At 39.1% G+C, this 18,386-nt stretch overlaps 1 protein-coding gene across 2 annotated transcripts in view; it reads right to left on the bottom strand.

The window, feature by feature from the left end:
- BAZ1A (bromodomain adjacent to zinc finger domain 1A) overlaps positions 1-7,839 on the bottom strand; it is an 89,808-nt gene extending 81,969 nt beyond the window's left edge. The window contains exons 1-2 of one of the 2 annotated variants that reach the window (XM_019644731.1): positions 6,141-7,839; positions 5,479-5,649 (exon numbers count right to left, since the gene is read on the bottom strand). In XM_019644731.1, coding sequence (XP_019500276.1) covers positions 5,479-5,591 — 113 coding nt within the window. In that variant the 5' untranslated portion in view covers positions 5,592-5,649; positions 6,141-7,839. Of the gene's footprint in view, positions 1-5,478 lie in introns of both variants that reach the window. The other variant, XM_019644730.1, reaches the window with a different exon arrangement.
- Positions 7,840-18,386: the final 10,547 nt, after the last annotated feature.

Genomic DNA, 18,386 nt, shown 5'->3' with positions numbered 1-18,386 from the left:
CAATAATTGATATACATATTGTGTCTGAAGAAAGCCTGCTAGCAGATAAAACGTAAAATTCAAAAAAGAAAAGCATTCGGCAGTCTCTGCTATACCATTCAAGGAAAAAAGAACTCATGGACCCAAATATCTGGCTCATATGGCAGGCTTATTTTAAAGAGTAGCTGAACACCTATTTTGAAGACACTAGCTATGAAAATCTTCCAACTTTCTTAAAAACTCCTGCTCTCCAAATGGCCTTCTGCTAATAACTAGATTTCACACATAGCCAATTATCAGTATGGGAACTGGTCTATGTGAAAGGCATTTTCCCCAAATATAAACTGATGGCCTTTTGGTTTATACATTTAATATCTAGAGCTTAATCATTTGGGGTATAGTAAAGAAGTCAAATATCTGAGCAGACAGTAGAGAGCGGTGCTTACACAAAGATCTAGGATGCCAGCTTGAATTTCAAGCAATGCCCCTATGTTCTTGGTGTACGCTTCAACAAATTAGGAAGAATTGTCCATAAGCGCCATGTGATGGTAATTAAGAACATAAACTCTAGAGTCTGATGTGACTGAGTCACCAATTGCTAGGTAGGTGGTTTTTGACACTGATCTTAGACTTACTCTCCCTTCCCCAACCCTAGCTTCCTCATCTGTAAAAAAGAGCTGTTGAAAGGACTGAATGAACAAATGAGGAGCTGATGAATAAAGAAAACAGGATGCCTTATAAACTAATCAAACACCTTTCACTGGAAAGCCAGGTTGAAACAAACTGGTCAGTGATGTTGTAGAAAAGATTTCTACATTTTGCATGAAAAGTGTGACTCACTCAAAGATAGGAAATACATCCCAATTCCAAGGGTCTAAATGGATAAAAAGAGAAGTTATTTTGTTTAGGATATTAAGTCACCAGATAATACAAATCATTTTCCTATCCCACAAATCTAGAATTTCTGGTATTCAGACTTGACTATTCCATTTTTGAACAATCCACAGCCAAATAAAAATTTAAAAACAAAACTGTTGTCAGCTAACCACATTACAGAGCATGTTTTTATCTTATTTAAGAGATTAAATTATGCACTTTATTCTGTTCTCTATATCTATGAGCCTATATATATATATTTTGTTTGTTTGTTTGTTTTTCTAGATTCCACATATGGGTATAAGATCATAAGGTATTTGTCTTTCTCTGACTTATTTCACTTAGTATAATGCATCTGAGGTTCATCCATGTTGTCACAAATGGCAAGATTTCATTCTTTATGGCTGATAATAAATTGTAGTATACACACACACACACACACACACACACACACACACACACACACACAGGGTGCCAAAAAATGTATACACATTTTAAGAAAGGAAAACTGTATTAAAATTTTAATACTCAATATATACTGATTACAAAAGATGAATGCAAGTCATGTTTGACTTCTGCAATTACAAGAGTTGCTCAAAGTGGTTACTATCAGCGTCCAGGCACTTCTTCTTCTTCTTCTTATTTTTTTTTACCTGAGCCATCCTGCCACCTTTTGGCAGCTCAGCGGCAACTCAGCGGCAACTCAGCTCGGGCCAGGCATCAAACTGCTGTTGCTCAGAGCTCAAACTCTTGAGCAAGCTCTTAACCAACTGAGCCACTCGGCCAGCCCAACGTCCAGGCACTTCTTGATCACGGCGAACTACTGCTTGAGCAATGCTGACCAAAGTGTCCACTTGTATACATTATTTTGGCACCCCGGTATATGCATGTGTATGTATATACTACAATTTCTTTATCCCGTCATCCAACAACACTTAGGTTGTTTCCATATCTTGGCTATTATAAATAATACTGCAGTGAACATGGAGATGCAGACACCTTTTCGAGTTAAGTGTTTTTTTTCCTTTGGATAAATACCCAGAAGTAGAACTGCTGGATCATATGGTAGTTCTAGTTTTAGTTTTTTGAGAAGCTGCCACACTGTTTTCCATAGTGGCTGTACCAATTGACATTCCACATCAACAGTGCACAAGGGTTCCCTTTTCTCTACATTCCTAACAACACTTGTTATTTCTAGTCTTTTTGATAACAGCCATTCTAACAGGTGTGAGGTGATATCTCATTGTTTTTTTGATTTGCATTTCCCTGATGATTAATGATGTAGAGCATCTTTTCATGTACCTGCTGGCCATCTGTACACCTTCTTTGGAAAAACATCTATTCAGATCTTCTGCCCACTTTTTAATTAAGATTGTTTGGGTTGGTTTTTTTTTTTTGCTATTGAGTTGTATGAGTTCTTTATATATTTTAGATATTAACTCCTTTCAGATATATGATTTGCAAATATTTTATCCCATTCAGTAGGCTGCCTTTCATTTTGTTGATGGTTTCCTTTACTGTGCAGAAGCTTTTTAGTTTGATGTAGTCTTACTTATTTTTGCTTTTGTTGCTTTTGCTTTTGGTGTCAGATTCAAAAAATCATCACCAAGACTGATGTCAAGGAGCTTGCTACCTATGTTATCTTCTAGGAATTTTATGATTTCAGGTCTTACATTCAAGTCTTTAATCCATTTTGAGTTAATTTTTCTGTATGGTAGAAAACAGTGGTCCAGTTTCTTGCTTTGCACTTTAGCTTATGCATTTGTTTACAATTAATGTGCTATTTTTAATGAGTCTACTTATGGAAAGCAGGTCAAACAGAGTTAGCAATTAAAGAGCATGTAGTTCAAACAAACAAAATAAAGGAGTTTGTACTATATAATCACTAAGGATCCATCCTGGCCACAGTCCCTGTCTCAAAGAATTCAGAGTCTAGGAAAAGAGAAAATGTGAGGCAACAAGTACATTGCATTACAATGCAATAACAGCAGATGTTACACTAGATAAAATGGAGGGGGTGATCACTGCTGCCTATGTCAAAAGAGGAAGTATTAGGCTATAATATCAAATAAGATAAAGACAGAAAACTATTTAGCAATTAAAAAGTCACTGGCAACCTCTACTAACCAGAGTTAGAGGCAAGTGACTTTGCATTGCGTTGGGAAGTGAACAAGGAGGTGAGGTGAAGAAAATCTCTTTGAGACTGATTAGAGAGTGTTATATTGAAGAAATAAAAAACTTGAGCATGTAGTAAGCATAGTGGTCTTCAGACAAATACAGAAGAAAAACATTCAAGATAATGCACTTAAAGAATAATCTTCAAACTCACATAAACCAATTGGTGATTTAATGAAAGGGTGAAGACAGAGGTTTTCTTTATAGTTTCTCCAGACGTGTGCTAAGGGTTAAATTACCTTAATACTGCAGACCACCATATAACATCCACTATGAATAAATTTTTTAAAAGATCTCTTTACAATCATCTAAGAGAAAGATAAAATAACTCAAAATTTAAGACAATGAAATGGCAGTCTTATTCCAATCTTGGCAACTCAAAGTCATAAAGATTTTACCTAAGACTATCAGTAGCTCTGCTTTGTTCAGAGTAAATAATTAAATATCTTTGCTCCCAAACCAATCACCTCTCCTGAATTTCCCCAAACCCAAAAAATGTCAGCACAGAGGAAACAAAAAACTAGTTTTCTTTTTTTAATTTAATGTCATAATGCTACAAAGGACACAGTTCCTTAATATTAATGGAAGGTGGTAGACATGAATTACCAAAAATCTCTTTCTTTATTTCAGCATTTTGGATTTCTCCATGATTATGGTAAATCACCATGAACCAAAATACATGAAAATTGTTTAAATAAAAAAGATAACATTCATATTCAGTCTCCCTTCTAAAGTGAGAAGGGCCTCTTAAAAAGACAAGTTTGCTTATATCGAAGGCGAGAAGAGTTTGAAATTTAGGCCCGTTTCCTATTTTGTTGGCATTCTTAAATACAATTTTAAAAAATAATTTGGAATTATTACCAAGAATTTAACTTAAACTTAAAAAAAAAAAAAAGACATCATCCTTGTCAAGTTACCTAATCCAAATTCACTTAAGTAGTTACAAGAGTAAACTCTATTTGAGTAACAAAACAAGTCTGTACAGGAGCAGAGTAAGATGTACACTCCTATTTAAGAAGCACTGTCTGCTGAAAAACTTCTCTAGATATAACATGTTTGTGTGTAATATTCTGTGGAGCTGAAGAAAAAGAAGGAAGGCTTACTTAAAAGCTTAAAGGAATTGACTTTACTAACTTCACTATGTATTCATTTCTCAGACAGGTGCAGCTTTGACTAAAGCCCTCCCTCGATCAAGCCTCAACTCAGAAAAGGTGCCTCTTACACACAGTTTACTTCGTTGCTATAACACTTGGTTTCTAAGCCACAAAAGATTCCTTCTGAGTGGAGAGAATAAAGCATAAGAAAAGGGGGGAACCACGCTGTTTCAGGGATTGATCAATTCAGGTTCTCACTTGGAGATAACTGTATTTAAACACAGATCTCTAAAAATACCCAGTTGTTTGGAGTCACAGGACAAGAGGATCTCTCGGGATAAACGAGGATAAAGACTGAAAATGTAGGGGTTCAAACTACACACGCAGCAGCTCCGGATTCTTATCAAAACAATAGCGAGTGGCACATGTCAGGCGGCCCACATGCGCAGGGGGATAAAGAGACTGGCTGAGGCTGGAGTTGAACTTGTCTTCACCCCCTCCCCCAACCCCCACGGCGGCCTACCCGGCTATTCGAAAGTGAAAACGAGGGGCGCCCGGGGCTCTGCACTTTCCCCCTCCTCTTCCCTCCGCCCAGCCCAGACTTCTTCCTCACCCGGTTTCCCGGAGGCGGAGACGCTGAGTTCCCCGGGGCCGGGAGTTAGTCACCAAGAAGAGGCGGTGACAGAGCGCACGGCTCGCGTCGCCCAGTCCGAGGCCTAACCGCACCGGAGAGGAGGCGGCCGGCGGAGGGTCGTACCCGGGCCCCGCAGCCCCCAGCGAGGCCCCTCCTTCCCTGACTCTCAACTCCGCTCCCTCCCGCCCCTACCCTAGGCAGCTCCGACGTCAGGTTCCACTCTTGACCGAGAAAAACGACTCCCAGCCCGGACGTTTCCTGCCCCCGGGGGCGGGGATTCCCTCCCCAGGCCGGGGGACAGCGGCCCCGTGCCGCTGACCTGAGCGGGGATCCCCCGGGCTGCCGGGCGGGGATCCCGGAACTGGCCCCGGAGTGCGCGTGTGGCCGCGGCGGGGAGGAGCGAGGCGGGGAGTTTCCGCCGCCCGACTGCCCGGCGGCAGCCGAAGCTAGAAGCGGTCCCCACGGCGGGCCGGGGACCCTAGCCTCCCTGGCCCCGGCCCGCTTTCCCTACACGCGCCTCGGCGGGTCGTGCCGCCCTGGGACCCCGCGCAGTCACCAGGTCGGGCTCAGGGGACACAGAAACGCGGGCCTGAGGCCACCCGTCATTTTCTAGTGGCCCCGCCAGAAGCCCGGGGCGAGGAAAGGGAGGGGAGACAAAAGGACGCTGGGGAGGGAGTCCCCGCACCCCCTCTCACGCCCCGCGCCCGGCCGGGCCCTTACTCGTAGTGGCGGAAGATCTCGTTGGTGACTTTACAGTAGAAAACTTCCTCGTCGGGCCGCAGGTCAGCGGGCGGCTTCTGTCTCACAAACGGCTTTCGGTGTAGCAGCGGCATCTCCTGTCCGCCCGCGGGCTCACTCGGACCCTCGGCCGCCCGCGTCGGCCCCGCTTCCCTATCAAAATTGGAGGGAAAGGAAAGCCGGTAAGGTGGGGGAGCGCTCGGCGGCGGCATGGGCCGGTCCGCGCGCCGGGGAAGACGACTGCCTTTTGTGTGACTGACGCGCCGCGGCTGCCACCAGAGCCGAGGTCGCTCCGGTCGCTGCCGGGGTGTTAAGCAAGCGGAGCCGCCGCCGCCGCCGCCGCCTCTGCACTCCCAGCGCGCCCCACCTCCGCACGCCCGTTTGCCGGCTCACAATGGGGTTGGACGCCCCGCGGGCGGGCGGTGCGGGAGCGGCGGCCCCCTCCCCCAGCGCCGGCTCCCTGCCCGCCGCCGCCGCCGCCGCCGCCGCGGCGGGGCTCACAACGTGCTCGTCGCGGAGCCGGCCGGCCTGACGCCGCAAGGGAGCTCGCTGCGGGCGGACCCCGGCACCCCTCTGCTTTGTTCCCCCGCTCGCTTACACCTCCCTGCCGGCCGGCTCCCGAGCGACCACACGGAGCCCCTCACCTGCGAGCACACCTACTGCCACTTCTCCACCTTCTCAACTAGCAAAGGCAGCAAGGGGAGGCTCTGTCCTCCCGGGGGGTCGCTTCTCGCCGGCCCCGCCGCGCCACCGGCCGCCGCTCCTCCAGCTGCCACCGCCTGGCTCTGCGCGGGGGATCGCGTCCCACCGCCACTTCCCCGCCTCTCGGAGCTCCTGGGAAGTTTCTGATCTACTTTCGGCTTAGAAGGAGGAAGAGCTGTTGGGAGGAGCTTTTCACTTCTCGCTTCTACCTTTTTATTGGCTACTCGATGACTTTTACAGCTTGTCACTGATACAGGAAGAGACGGCGGAAAGCCTGGGAGAGCTACATTATTAATTAATGGAGCAGCCCCTTGTGAAGAATCAGAAGCATCCTCCATGTTTGAGATTATCAGCCAAAAGATCTAGGAAAAGCGCTGGGGTTTCATAAACACATGGCTAACAAAGTAAAGACTTCATCTTCAAGCCTGGTACCATCGCTTGGTTACACGAGGGGAAAATGATTCCAATTAAGATTTAACTTGTATTTTAAACATAGGAAGAGAAACAAGGAATAAGAAATAAAAACTATTTTGATATTTTCTTCAAAATTAGAATTCTCATGTCTAAAACAATATTTGCTTGTGTAAACATCCATCTTGAAAAGAAAATACCTTACTTGACAGCAGTTCTTTTTAATACTTAGAGAGGGCAATTCAAAGATTTAGTAGAGGAAAAGACCAAAAAAGTGTGTTAGAAAATGTCATCATGCCTACTGGACCCCTACATACTTAAAACTAAAAAACACACCTTTAAAAAGTTGTATCTAGAATATGCCGCTGAAAATATTTTGCGAAGGATCAATATTTAACTCAATCACTTCGAATTTGAAAGATAATAGATTTATTAGTGAAATTTCCTCTAAAGCAACTTTTCCATATCTATAATTTCCTTTTGTGAAACGAATTTTAATGTACATAATACATGTGACTTTTGAATTAAGAATTTTCGAAACTACAAATAACTCCAAATGTTTGCCAGCTTTGTTTTAAATGGTCTTTTTTTCCCTACTGCCCTTGACAGCAACGTTGCTTATTAGCAGATTAACATGAAAGAATGAGCCTAAAAGACAGTAAGTGAAGAACAATTAACAAAGGATGTAACTAATTACCAATACTGCGAAATGATCATAGTTACAGAAAAAATTGGGGTTATTTTTGTATCTTCAAGATAAGTACATGTGTACATTGGAGCTGATAATGTAATCTAGGCAAATCTCAAGAGTTATCGTTTTTTAACTTTTTTCAAGAGCCCACAAAGGTAGACTTAAAGGGGGACAAGGAGGATGGATAATTTTCAACTGCTATTCAAGCATCACTCTTACAATTCAAAATCCCAGCTTAACTATTAAGCTAAAATCAGATGAAATTATCTCTGAATATATAGTATCTATATTTCTTAGATCTCACTATTTGATAAGCTGTTAAAGTAATTTTGGTGAAATTATAATAAAAAAATAGTAATGTTGATTTTATTTTATTTAAACAGATTTTTAAATAAACAACATGACTGTATTTCAATACACAACTTCTATACAATCAAAGAGTAAAACACCACAGTAAAATGATAGATAGCAAAGAACATGGCATTTCATTTGCATGACAAATGGCTAACATCTTTAGTCATATATGAGCTCTTTGAAAATATACATTTTTAAACAGATTTTTGTATACTAACTTAAAATTGAAATTTTATTCTTCATCAAAATACTATCATACTCAATTTCCTACTACTATACTCAAATGTCAGTACTATCATAACTTAGTTTTCTGAGTTACATACTTCGGATTTATTTTAATGCTTCATGATATTTAATAACTTATACATAGTTATTAATCATTAACTCAGAATAATGTAAGTTTAGTAAATTATAATTAACATATTAAAGTTTAGTTTTGATGTATATATAATACTTGATCAAATCGATAGCATACCTAAGCTACCTCAAAATAACACTTCTCTTGAAGTTATCCTACACATTTACTACTAAAAGCTTACCTAATACATTATTTATTTTGTATTTTGGTATCATGATTACATCCTTGCTTTATTAATTACTACTTCTAGACTTTTGAGAGTGAAAAGCTCATTGATCTATTCAGAAAGTAGTTAAAGGATACTGTTGCGAAATAAGACTATGTAATAGTACTGTGTAAAAAACTTGGAAATATTATAAAGCAAACTATGAAAGTTACAGTAGCACAGAATAAAAGAAAACAATGAAACTGAAATAATTTAATTTTTTTAACAACTTAATTCATTTAAACATTTATCAGTCTCATGTAAGGGATATAATATAAATACATCCTGGCCTCAAAAAAACGTACACTCTTGTAGGGAAGAGGTGATGTAAAGACAACCAATACAAGAATTGTGTGAATCTTAATGATCATGAGTAATATATGCAAAAAAAGAAGTAGAAAAGATTAGAAGAAAATGTAGAAGGGGGATCTGGGATTGGTCCTAAATGAAGTTATCTACAAGGCATGGTTTGAAGGGCAATAGAAAGCTCATGTTCCAAAATATTCTCATCAGTCTCAAGATGCACCCACCCCCATTAGTCACCCCTCTGGGTGAAGACACCAATGGCCCCCAATTAAATATAGTATGTAAACGTACTAGTTAGGCAGGACATATGCATATATTAATCTAATATCATCAAGACAGTTTAATATTTGAGAAGGTGTAGATAAAGACCAGGCTATGAAATATGTATTTTAAAAGCTTGAGCTAGAATACTTTTTCTGTATTCAATTGACTAAGAAAGACTTGACGTAGGTGACTTGGTGAGACAGCTGAAAGAAACCTTTGAGAACTCTTAATTCTCTTATTTTGTACCTGAGGAAACTAAAGCTCAGGAACTGGTATCTTGGTTTCCTGACTCCTTGTCCACTCTCTCTAAACCACAGAGCTCTTTCCTTGAATTTGGTAATACTTAATTATCTTGTATATCCTACTCACACTGTATCTATAAATAAGCTAAAGAACCATTCCAAATCCTTCCTAAACTGGTAAACTGTGTAAGGGGATAAGATGTATTACTCATGACCAGAAATAATTTATTTTTCAGAATTATCCAGAAAAGCAATGGGGGTAATAAGAATCTTAAATTTGTCTAATTCAACAGCTGACGAGTCCTATCTCCCTTCTTCAGTTAACACATCTAATAAATAGTATAAACACTTTATGTCCCTTACTCTAAGTAACAATTATAAACGTATTTAGAGTATAGCTTCCCTGAGCTTTTCTGAGAAAGATGTCTTATGAATATATATGAGGAATATCTTCAACTTCATAACTCCTTTCATCAATATCTCTGACACCTGTCTAAACACTTCTATGTTCTCCTTTTAATGTATTCCTAATTCATGGCATTTTACCTATAAAGGATTTCTATATATTTCTTCAGTAGCAGTGAATATGTTTTCCTTCATATCAGTAACCTGGCCTATTGTTAGGATAGTGATTCTATACTAGATCTTAGCTGCCCATTGAAATCACCAAAAGGGGTTTTTGAAAAACACTCATGTCTGGGCCACATCCCCAGACCAATTAAAACAATCTCTGGGGCAGGGACCCAGGCATTTGGAGTTTAAAAATTCTACTCAGGGGCCGTCCGAGTGGTGTGTTGGCTAGGAGTTGGCTTGGGACACCAGCTCTGAACAGCAGGGCTCCGGTTCGGATCCCACATGAGGGCCAGTGATGCTGTGCCCTCTACAGCTAAGATGGTGAACCTGGAGCTGGGCTGCTGTGAGTTGCTTGCAATGGCGTAGGTTACAGTGAGGCTGGCCGGGAGCTGGTGTGAGCTTGCGTGAGCTGTCGTGAGCGGCCGTCCAATGGCCGGCGAGTGACTGCCTCACCCAGGAAGAGTGCAATGATAATAGCAACATAGGCCAGTGAAGCTATGTGCTCCATAACTAGACTGAAGAACAAAAGGACAGCAATTTGTCTGTTCCCCTTCCCCAATTCCCCAATAAAATCTTAAAAAAAAAAAATTCTACTCAGGTGATTCTAATGTACTGCCATGATCGAGAACTATAATGCTTAAAGGAGATTGGATTGTTAATGCTGAAGTGGCAAGGTTGGCAAATTTGGAATGCATTTTTTTATTCAACCCATTGTGATTAAAGTCATGAGTTATAGGATGGTACTAGGGGTTGAAAGAATAGTCTATGGCCATCATCATTATCACAGTAATAGTTTATACTTAATGAATGCTTCCAGCTTGTCAAGTATTATGCTAAGGGCTTTAAATGAATCATCTCATGTTATTCTCACAGCAAACTAAGTATGATTTATCATCTCCATTTTACAGATGAAGCTGTTGAGGCTCAGAGACGTTAATTAAGTAGCGTGCCCTCAGGTCATACAGTCCAGAAGCAGAAAAACTCAAATTATCAACTCCAGAGTCCAAGCTCCTTATTACTATTCTATATTTCCATGGGACTGTCTTGCTAAATAGCTCAGATATAAATTGAAACAGGGAACTTGATCCTGTGCACTAAACAATTTAGACTTATAGTGATTAAGAATGTTTGTTAGTCATCAAAGTACTACAGGAAACATGAAGAACTTAAGAAAATTATCTCAGAGTAGGGAAAGCCAAAGTATAACAACACAAAGTCCAAAATCCATAAAGATAATTCTACAAAATAAAAATAAATATTTCTGCATGACAAAAGCTACCACAAACTAACTTGGAAGACAAATATAAAACTGGGAAAAAATTATTTGCAATTCGCTGACAAAGTGCTAAGCTAATTTCCTGATATATAAATAATTTCCTATTTCCCTATAAGTAATATAAAGTTTATAAGGTTTATATAAGTAACATAAGTAATATATAAGGTTTATTAACCACAGTAACCTAAGAGAAACAGAAAAGAGAATATAAATGGCTTTTAAAACATATAAAAAGATTCTCAACCTCACTAATAAAAAGAGAAATACAAATTAAAATTACGCGTACATTGAGGTGACATTTTTCATCCTTCAGATCTGCAAAGATCACCATCATATGTTGTTAAGTCTGGAGAAACAGGCACATTCTTTATAAAGGGCAAATTGACAATATTTATCCAAAATTACAAATGCACACAGAAGTTCAAGCTCTAGTAAGATACCCCACAAATATATTTAAATATAAGACTTTTACTTTGGCATTGTTAAGAATAGCATAAAATTAAAATTAATGGAAATGTCCATAATTAAATAAATTATATATCCATGCAATGGAATAGTATGGAGATATATGAAAGAATGAGGAAATAAGAAAAAAAGAAAAAGAAAAAGAAAAATCTGTATGAGGTTTTAATATATACATATTTGCTTAATACATAAAATGCATCTGGAAGAATATATAAGAAAATAACACATTGGTTGCCTCTGGGGAAAGAGTTGCTAGGGGACAGGGATGAAAGGGAGACTTCATTGTGGAAAGATGAATACAATTTTTTATGATACAGAGATCAAACGGTAACGAGGCAGGTCAGGACAGATAGCTGATGTAATAAATTATTTCACTTCACAATTGGGAATAAGTTTAGAACTACAAATAAAAAGTAAAAATGTCTGTGTTAAATATTTCACAGGACCTAGCATAGTGCCTTTGCCATGACAGGACTTCAATATATATTTGTTGGATGGATGAATGGTTAGATGGATATAAAAAATACAAATTTGATTACAGTGAAAGAAATAGTCAGATGGATGGCTGCTTTCATCTTACCCTGGAAATAGAATTTAGATACATTTCTGAAAATCTCTCAAAATTGCTTGTGTTAATGATTAGCTATTAATATATACAAATTTACAGAACAAATCCTGTGTTCAGCCAAATAGATTTATTATTGTTTTAAAAAATAAGGCATATTAAAAACAAGTAGAAGGTTTTATCCCCTGGAAAAACTAATTTTTAAGTTTTAGTTTCTCTGTAGTAAAATAGGTAACAGACAAAAGTTGCACTAACATTTGCCATCTCATTTACTGACTAATTTCTGTTAGTACTGGAGTATAAAATAGAATATATTTTGTTCTTTTATTTTCCCTTTACTGTTCAGGCTATAACCTACTATCAGATATCATTTTATTGATTGATTGATTGATTGATTGATTGATTGATTGATTTTTAAGATTTTATTGGGGAATTGGGGGAGGGGAACAGCGCTGGGGGATTGGGGGAAGGGGAACAGACAAGTTGCTGTTATTTTTGTTCTTCAGTCTAGTTGTGGAGGATGTTGCTTCACTGGCCCAAGCTGGCACCATCATTGCGCTCTTCCTGGGTGAGGCAGATCAGTCGCCGGCCTCTGGCCTCTCATGCTGGCTGCTGGCTACACACGGTAGCTTATGGCAACCCACTGCAGCAGGGGCTGCAGCCTACGCCGTCGCTGGTGACCCACGGCAGCCCAGCCCCAGGTCGAGCTGTCGTTCACCATCTTAGCTGCAGAGGGCAGTGTCACTGGCCCTCATATGTGGGATCTGAACCGGGGCCCTCTGGCATCCCAAGCCTGTTCTTAACCAACGCGCCACTCGGCCGGCCCTCAGATATCATTTTAAATATTACTATACAATTTAAAAAATCTTTTAAAGATATTTACTACCATTCCTGGAACATAGTAGGCACTCAAAACCTATTATAGAAAAGTACTATGTTATTTCATTTTTCTTACATTATTTTAATTAATATATATATATAATATTCAATTTATAATATTGTAATTAGGACCATATCTTTTTAAACCAGTTAGCTCTTGTGGTTGAAGCATCATGGTATTACCATGTTTGACACCAATAACTAGCTCCATATTATAATGCATATGTCTACAGACTACCTCACAATTATGGATGAAGAGATAGAATTAAGACAGTTGAAATTCAGAACCCAGTTCTAAACATATTGTTGCTAAATTCTAATCTACGAGTTCCTAGTAAAACATGTTCTAATACTACAGATGCCTATAAAACAAAACACTTAGGGTTTTCTCCCTTTCGTTTCTGATGCTATCTTCATACCTAGAAACCAGGAGTCATGCTACTACACTATTTTCTCTATTTTAAATGTTTAGGTCAAAACATCCAACTCTTATTTCCTTAACACAACTGAAATTTTATCCTTTTCTGTTGAAAAAAAAGATTAACTTCTCTCTAAGTTACCAGTAATCTGTTTCTCAATAACTTCTTAGCATCTGGACACCACCTACCTGGGAACCAGTTTACCTAGCATCTTGCCTATTTCAAGTGCAAAAACCAAATTCCCCAATACTAAACACCTTTTTTTTTCCCATTTCAAACTTCCCTCTTAAAATAAAGACTTCACCCTCGGTTCCAGTGTGGTAAGCAGAATAATAGCCCCCAAAGGTGTCCACAGCTGAATTTCCAGAACCTGTGAGTGTGTTAGCTTATGTGGCAAAAAAACTTGCAGATGTGATTAAGGTTAAGGACCTTGAGATGGGAAGATTTGCCCGGATTACCCCAGTGGGCACAATCTAGTCACTTGAGCCCTTAACAGTGGAGAACCTTTCCTGGGTATGGTCAGAGATAGATGGGATGACTGAAGAAAGTTTCGAGAGATGTGTTGGGTTGCTGGATTGGAATGGAGAAACAAAGGAATGTGTTGGTCTCTAAAAGCTGGAAGAGGCAAAGGAACAGATTCTCCCCTAGAGGCAGGCCTCTAGAAAGGAATATAGTCCTTTATTTTTGCCCAGTGAGACCTGTGTTGGACTTCTGACCTACCACTATGTTTCTGTTAGAACAGCAATAGAAAACTAATATATCTAGTTCCTATTCCAAAAATATTCTTAATCCTCAGCTCATGTTCATGGCAATAGTGAATGATTTAGCTCTTTCAAGCTGAGGTTATTGGCAACTCCTGCTTCTAGAGTTTTCTGTAATGATTCATCCAACTGCTACCCCAAAAAGTTCAAAAGGTCATTTCATAATACATCATTGTATCATTACCTTAACCACATACAACTATAACATATAGACAGTCAAAATTAGCATGTATGTAGTAAGAGGATGTTTATACATGGACAAAGACTTTTTTTTTCTTCAATAGATTCTATCTCCTCAGACCTTCTTTAGGATATTGCTCCATCAGTCACCTTCCCCCTATATAATATCAAGCTCTCCTTCACCACTGAGATCTCTGCCCTTAGGCTGTAATCTAGTGAAAGTTTCTTTCAGTGTGTGTGTGTGTGTGTGTGTGTGTGTGTGTGTGTGTGTGTGTGTGTGTGTNTTGGGGGACATTAAGTATATTTCTATCTTCAGAACTGTTTCTCTTCTCTTCTCAACCAAGATTTTAAAAAGGAAACCCTGTGCTGCTTGTTTCTACTTCTTCATTTCCAAGCCCTCCATTTCCTCTGTACTCCCCTAAAACTGTCCTCGATTCCGTCCCTCCAATTGCAAAATCCAACGGACTCACCAGGGAGGAGTCCACCTTATTCACTCCGCTCCTTGACATTCTCTCCTATCTTGGCCTCTGTGGCACTCTCTTCTCTGGTTCTCCTCCTACCCACCCCTCTGAACTGTCCTGAATCCCTTTGGTATCACCTTTCCCCACAACCTATTCCCTAAACCCTGGTGTTTCCCCTCTTTCTTGCATCCACTCTCTTCTCTTGTCACTCCTCAGAGAAGCCTTCTCTAAATCAACATCTCCTCCTGACTAGTAAACTCCCCCCACCCTCATTGGAATATAAGCTCCTCTAGGGTCTTCTTGTTTCCTTAGGGACTCTACCACAGCTCCTTCAAGATTTTTGAGATAGGAATGACTCATCAGACTGACATTTTATAGAGATTAATCTGGGTGTGGTATGTAAGACTGACTGGATGGGGTAGAGCCTGGAGGCAGGGAAACCAGTTGAGAAGGCATAGAAGTACAGGTGTGGAATAACAACAGCCTGTATTACCTTGGCAATGGAAAGGAAGGAAAGCCAGGAGAAATATTTCAGTGGAAGTACAGGCATACCTCATTTTATTCTGCTCCACTTCATTGCACTTCACAGGTGTTGCAATTTTTACAAACTGAAGGCAAGATGCTCCACCAGCATTATGACTTGTTTAGTCACGGTATCTGCTTTATTCTAGTGGTCTGGAGTGGAACCCACAATATCTCTGAGGTATGCCTGTATTTAGTGACAGAACTTGATGACACATTAAGAAAGGGAGAGGAAAAGTCAGAGACGACTTGAAAGTTTTAGAGCTGGGAGACTAGAAAGGAGACATCATTAACAGAAATGGGGTAACCAGGTATAGAAATAGGTTTGGGGGGAAGATGAAGCATTCAGTTTTAGATGTGGAACGTCAAAACTGAGATGCCCTACTGGCAATTGGAAGACTAGATTCTGAAATCAAAAGAGAAATTAAGATTGAGGCTATAAATTAGGGAACTGTTTCTAGAAATAAGATAACAAAAGCTACTAAAGTTGATGGGTATACAGTAGACAATTAACATGGCTAAATTAATAAATCCCTTGATGTCCTTTTCTCTATTCAAGTACCCGGGCCAAGTACCAGGATGCCTGAAACACTCACCATCACTCCAGATACCTCATTGGCCCACCACAAGTAACCCCCAGCATTTGCTTTTTCTTTTGCTTCATCCTGGTTGATCACCGCAAGATATTACAAAAACTTAGGGGCCTTCAGACATGCTAAACTCCTTTTACATCATCTCATGTTGACATTCTATTGAACACCCTCACAACAGGTGCTCTAAACCCCTTTTCATTTTTCTCAAGCTTCTAACCTGATCTTCCTTCCTTAGCCTTACCTTGCTCTTGACACTCACCTTGCCTCCTAATTTATTTACAAAATCTGGGTCATTCAATATGACTTCAATTCTCAATCCAATTTTCTTTTATTCTCACCCCACCCTTTTTTTCTTTTCTGTTGTCTTCTCCTTTCCAAGGCTCTATCTGTGCCTTTGATCACATTTCTTTCAACTTCCAGGACATTATTCCATGACTTCCTTCTCTGATATCTCCCCACTTCAGTTGCTCCTGTCTTGGCCTACTAAAAATGCAAGCCCACCTTGTACTTAAAAAACTTGTTTTCTTCACTTTGATTCCCTTAGAGCTACCATTTTACCACTCTTTTTTTTGTGTTACTAAGTAATATAAACTTTACAACTATATGTAATCTTGATAGTGGTTTGAATTCTTGCTAGAGCAGTTTTATTTATTATATGTCCTTTATGTTTGTGTCAGAGTCTCTAAAATGTAAGTTTCTGTAGGACAGAAATCACATAATAGCTCAATCATAAAATATTTTCAGCTATGACTAGTCAAGAAATAGTTGTGAGATTTGGGATGCTGACTTCTGAGAAACAAGAGTATAATGCTACTTTGCCTCTATCTGTTTCCAAGGATTAAAATTGTAAATGCACTTAGAGTTGTCATGTGATGGTTATCTGTTAGTCATAAGGCAGGATTCTTCTGATGTCTGTTTAAGGCAGTAAGCAAGAATCTTGGGCAATCCCTACAGTATCAAATGTAAATGTTAGCATGAGAAGTAAGCAGTCAAGTTTTAAATTTAGAAGTCATCATGAGAACACTAATTTTTTCATTACTAATTTAGACACAATCAATTTTACTTCATAAAAGTTATTTATTTTATGTTTTAGAGCTTTCTAGCAGGAAAGTTAACAGTGCCTTCTCCTCTGTACTCCTACACATACACTTACATTTCTTCTTCTAGCCTAATAAGCTTCCTTTTAGTCCTGTCCCACTATAGCTTCCTTTCTAGTTGTTGATGGAGTTAGAGAAAATGCCAGAATGTGATGCAAAGTATTTGTATCTAAGGGCTCAAGAACAAAATATTTAAAAACAAATTAATTTTTATAACTTTTAGAAAAAGTTATTTTTATAATATTACAAAAATAAAATATGTATTTTATGTTATTTTAACAAAATTAAGACCCCACAACCACAAAGCTTCTAAATAATATTTAAGGATATTGGGGTTTACAGTAAAGCAAGGTTATTTCTTACAGTTATATATAAAAATTCAATTAAAAGACCATTTAGAGAGCAACTGCTGAGTATAAAGCCCTTTGTCAAACACTGAGCTTACTATTGAAGTATTACATAATATAAGAAAGTCATAATGGCTCAGATTAAAGGTCTATATTACAAATATGTATAGAAATACATTCTATGTTATTATTATTCTCATTTTATAGATAATAAAGCTGAGGTTTAGCAGCCTTGGGCAAGAACTTGGGCAAGAAATTGCCCAAGTTCCCACAGTATGCAAGTGGAAGGGCTGGGATTCAAATGCATATTGATTGGATGTCAAATCTATTCATTCAACAAATATTTCTGAGTGCCTTTTATATGTCAGACACTGTTCTGGAGACTTGGGCTACATCAGGAAGAAGAGAGAAGATTCCTGCACTCTTGGTGCTTAGATTCATTACTGCCAAGTCCTTTGTCTTTTCTCCTGCCACCTATCTACACAAATTAAGAAAATTTTACTTTCCCAAGATTAATCCTTCTACTAGGTTGTTGATTTTATCACCTTTATCACAAGTTTCTTCTGAAATATGGCTTAATCAATTATTGCCTCTTCTACTTCCATCCAATTACATTAAATATACATAAGTCTCTTCTTGAAAAATGCCTCTACTTGTCCCTATTTCCATTCTTTTTGTTTGCTCCACACCATAACCTAAATTCCACAGCACTCGTTCTCTTTAACCCTTTCCTATGTGGTTTTCCTTCCAAAGGTTGTTTGCAGTCCTTGTGCCTCTCAATTTCTGTACATTAACCATGCTGACCACTCCTGGAAACTCCTTCCTTGACTGACGCGAAGTCACCTTATCCTGGCTTTAAAAGAGTGGTGTTTCTATATCAATAAGAGTATCTGTAAGAAGGAATAAGACCTTCTCTGAGGAATACTGTCATCACAGTGAAATGTTAAGTAAGTCAGAAAGTTAGCTAATTTTTTCTTGAAATCATCTAGCAGATTTTTTTTCTTTTCATATTTTTAAGAACTTTCTAATACAAACAAGATGATACATATTTATATCCCTTATGTCATATATTTTACTGGAAAATAGAGATAACTACAAACTAGTATAAAAGTCAGACAAAACATTATATGCAGATGACATGATACTATATATAGAGGATCCCAAAGTCTCTATCAAAAAGCTATTGGATCTAATAGACAAATTCAGTAAGGTAGCAGGA

Source organism: Hipposideros armiger, unplaced genomic scaffold, assembly GCF_001890085.2.
Source record: "Hipposideros armiger isolate ML-2016 unplaced genomic scaffold, ASM189008v1 scaffold_90, whole genome shotgun sequence".
In the NCBI taxonomy this organism is placed as follows: Eukaryota; Metazoa; Chordata; class Mammalia; order Chiroptera; family Hipposideridae; genus Hipposideros; species Hipposideros armiger.
Note: the sequence above shows the minus strand (reverse complement) of the source record. Positions and strands in the feature narration are given on the sequence as shown.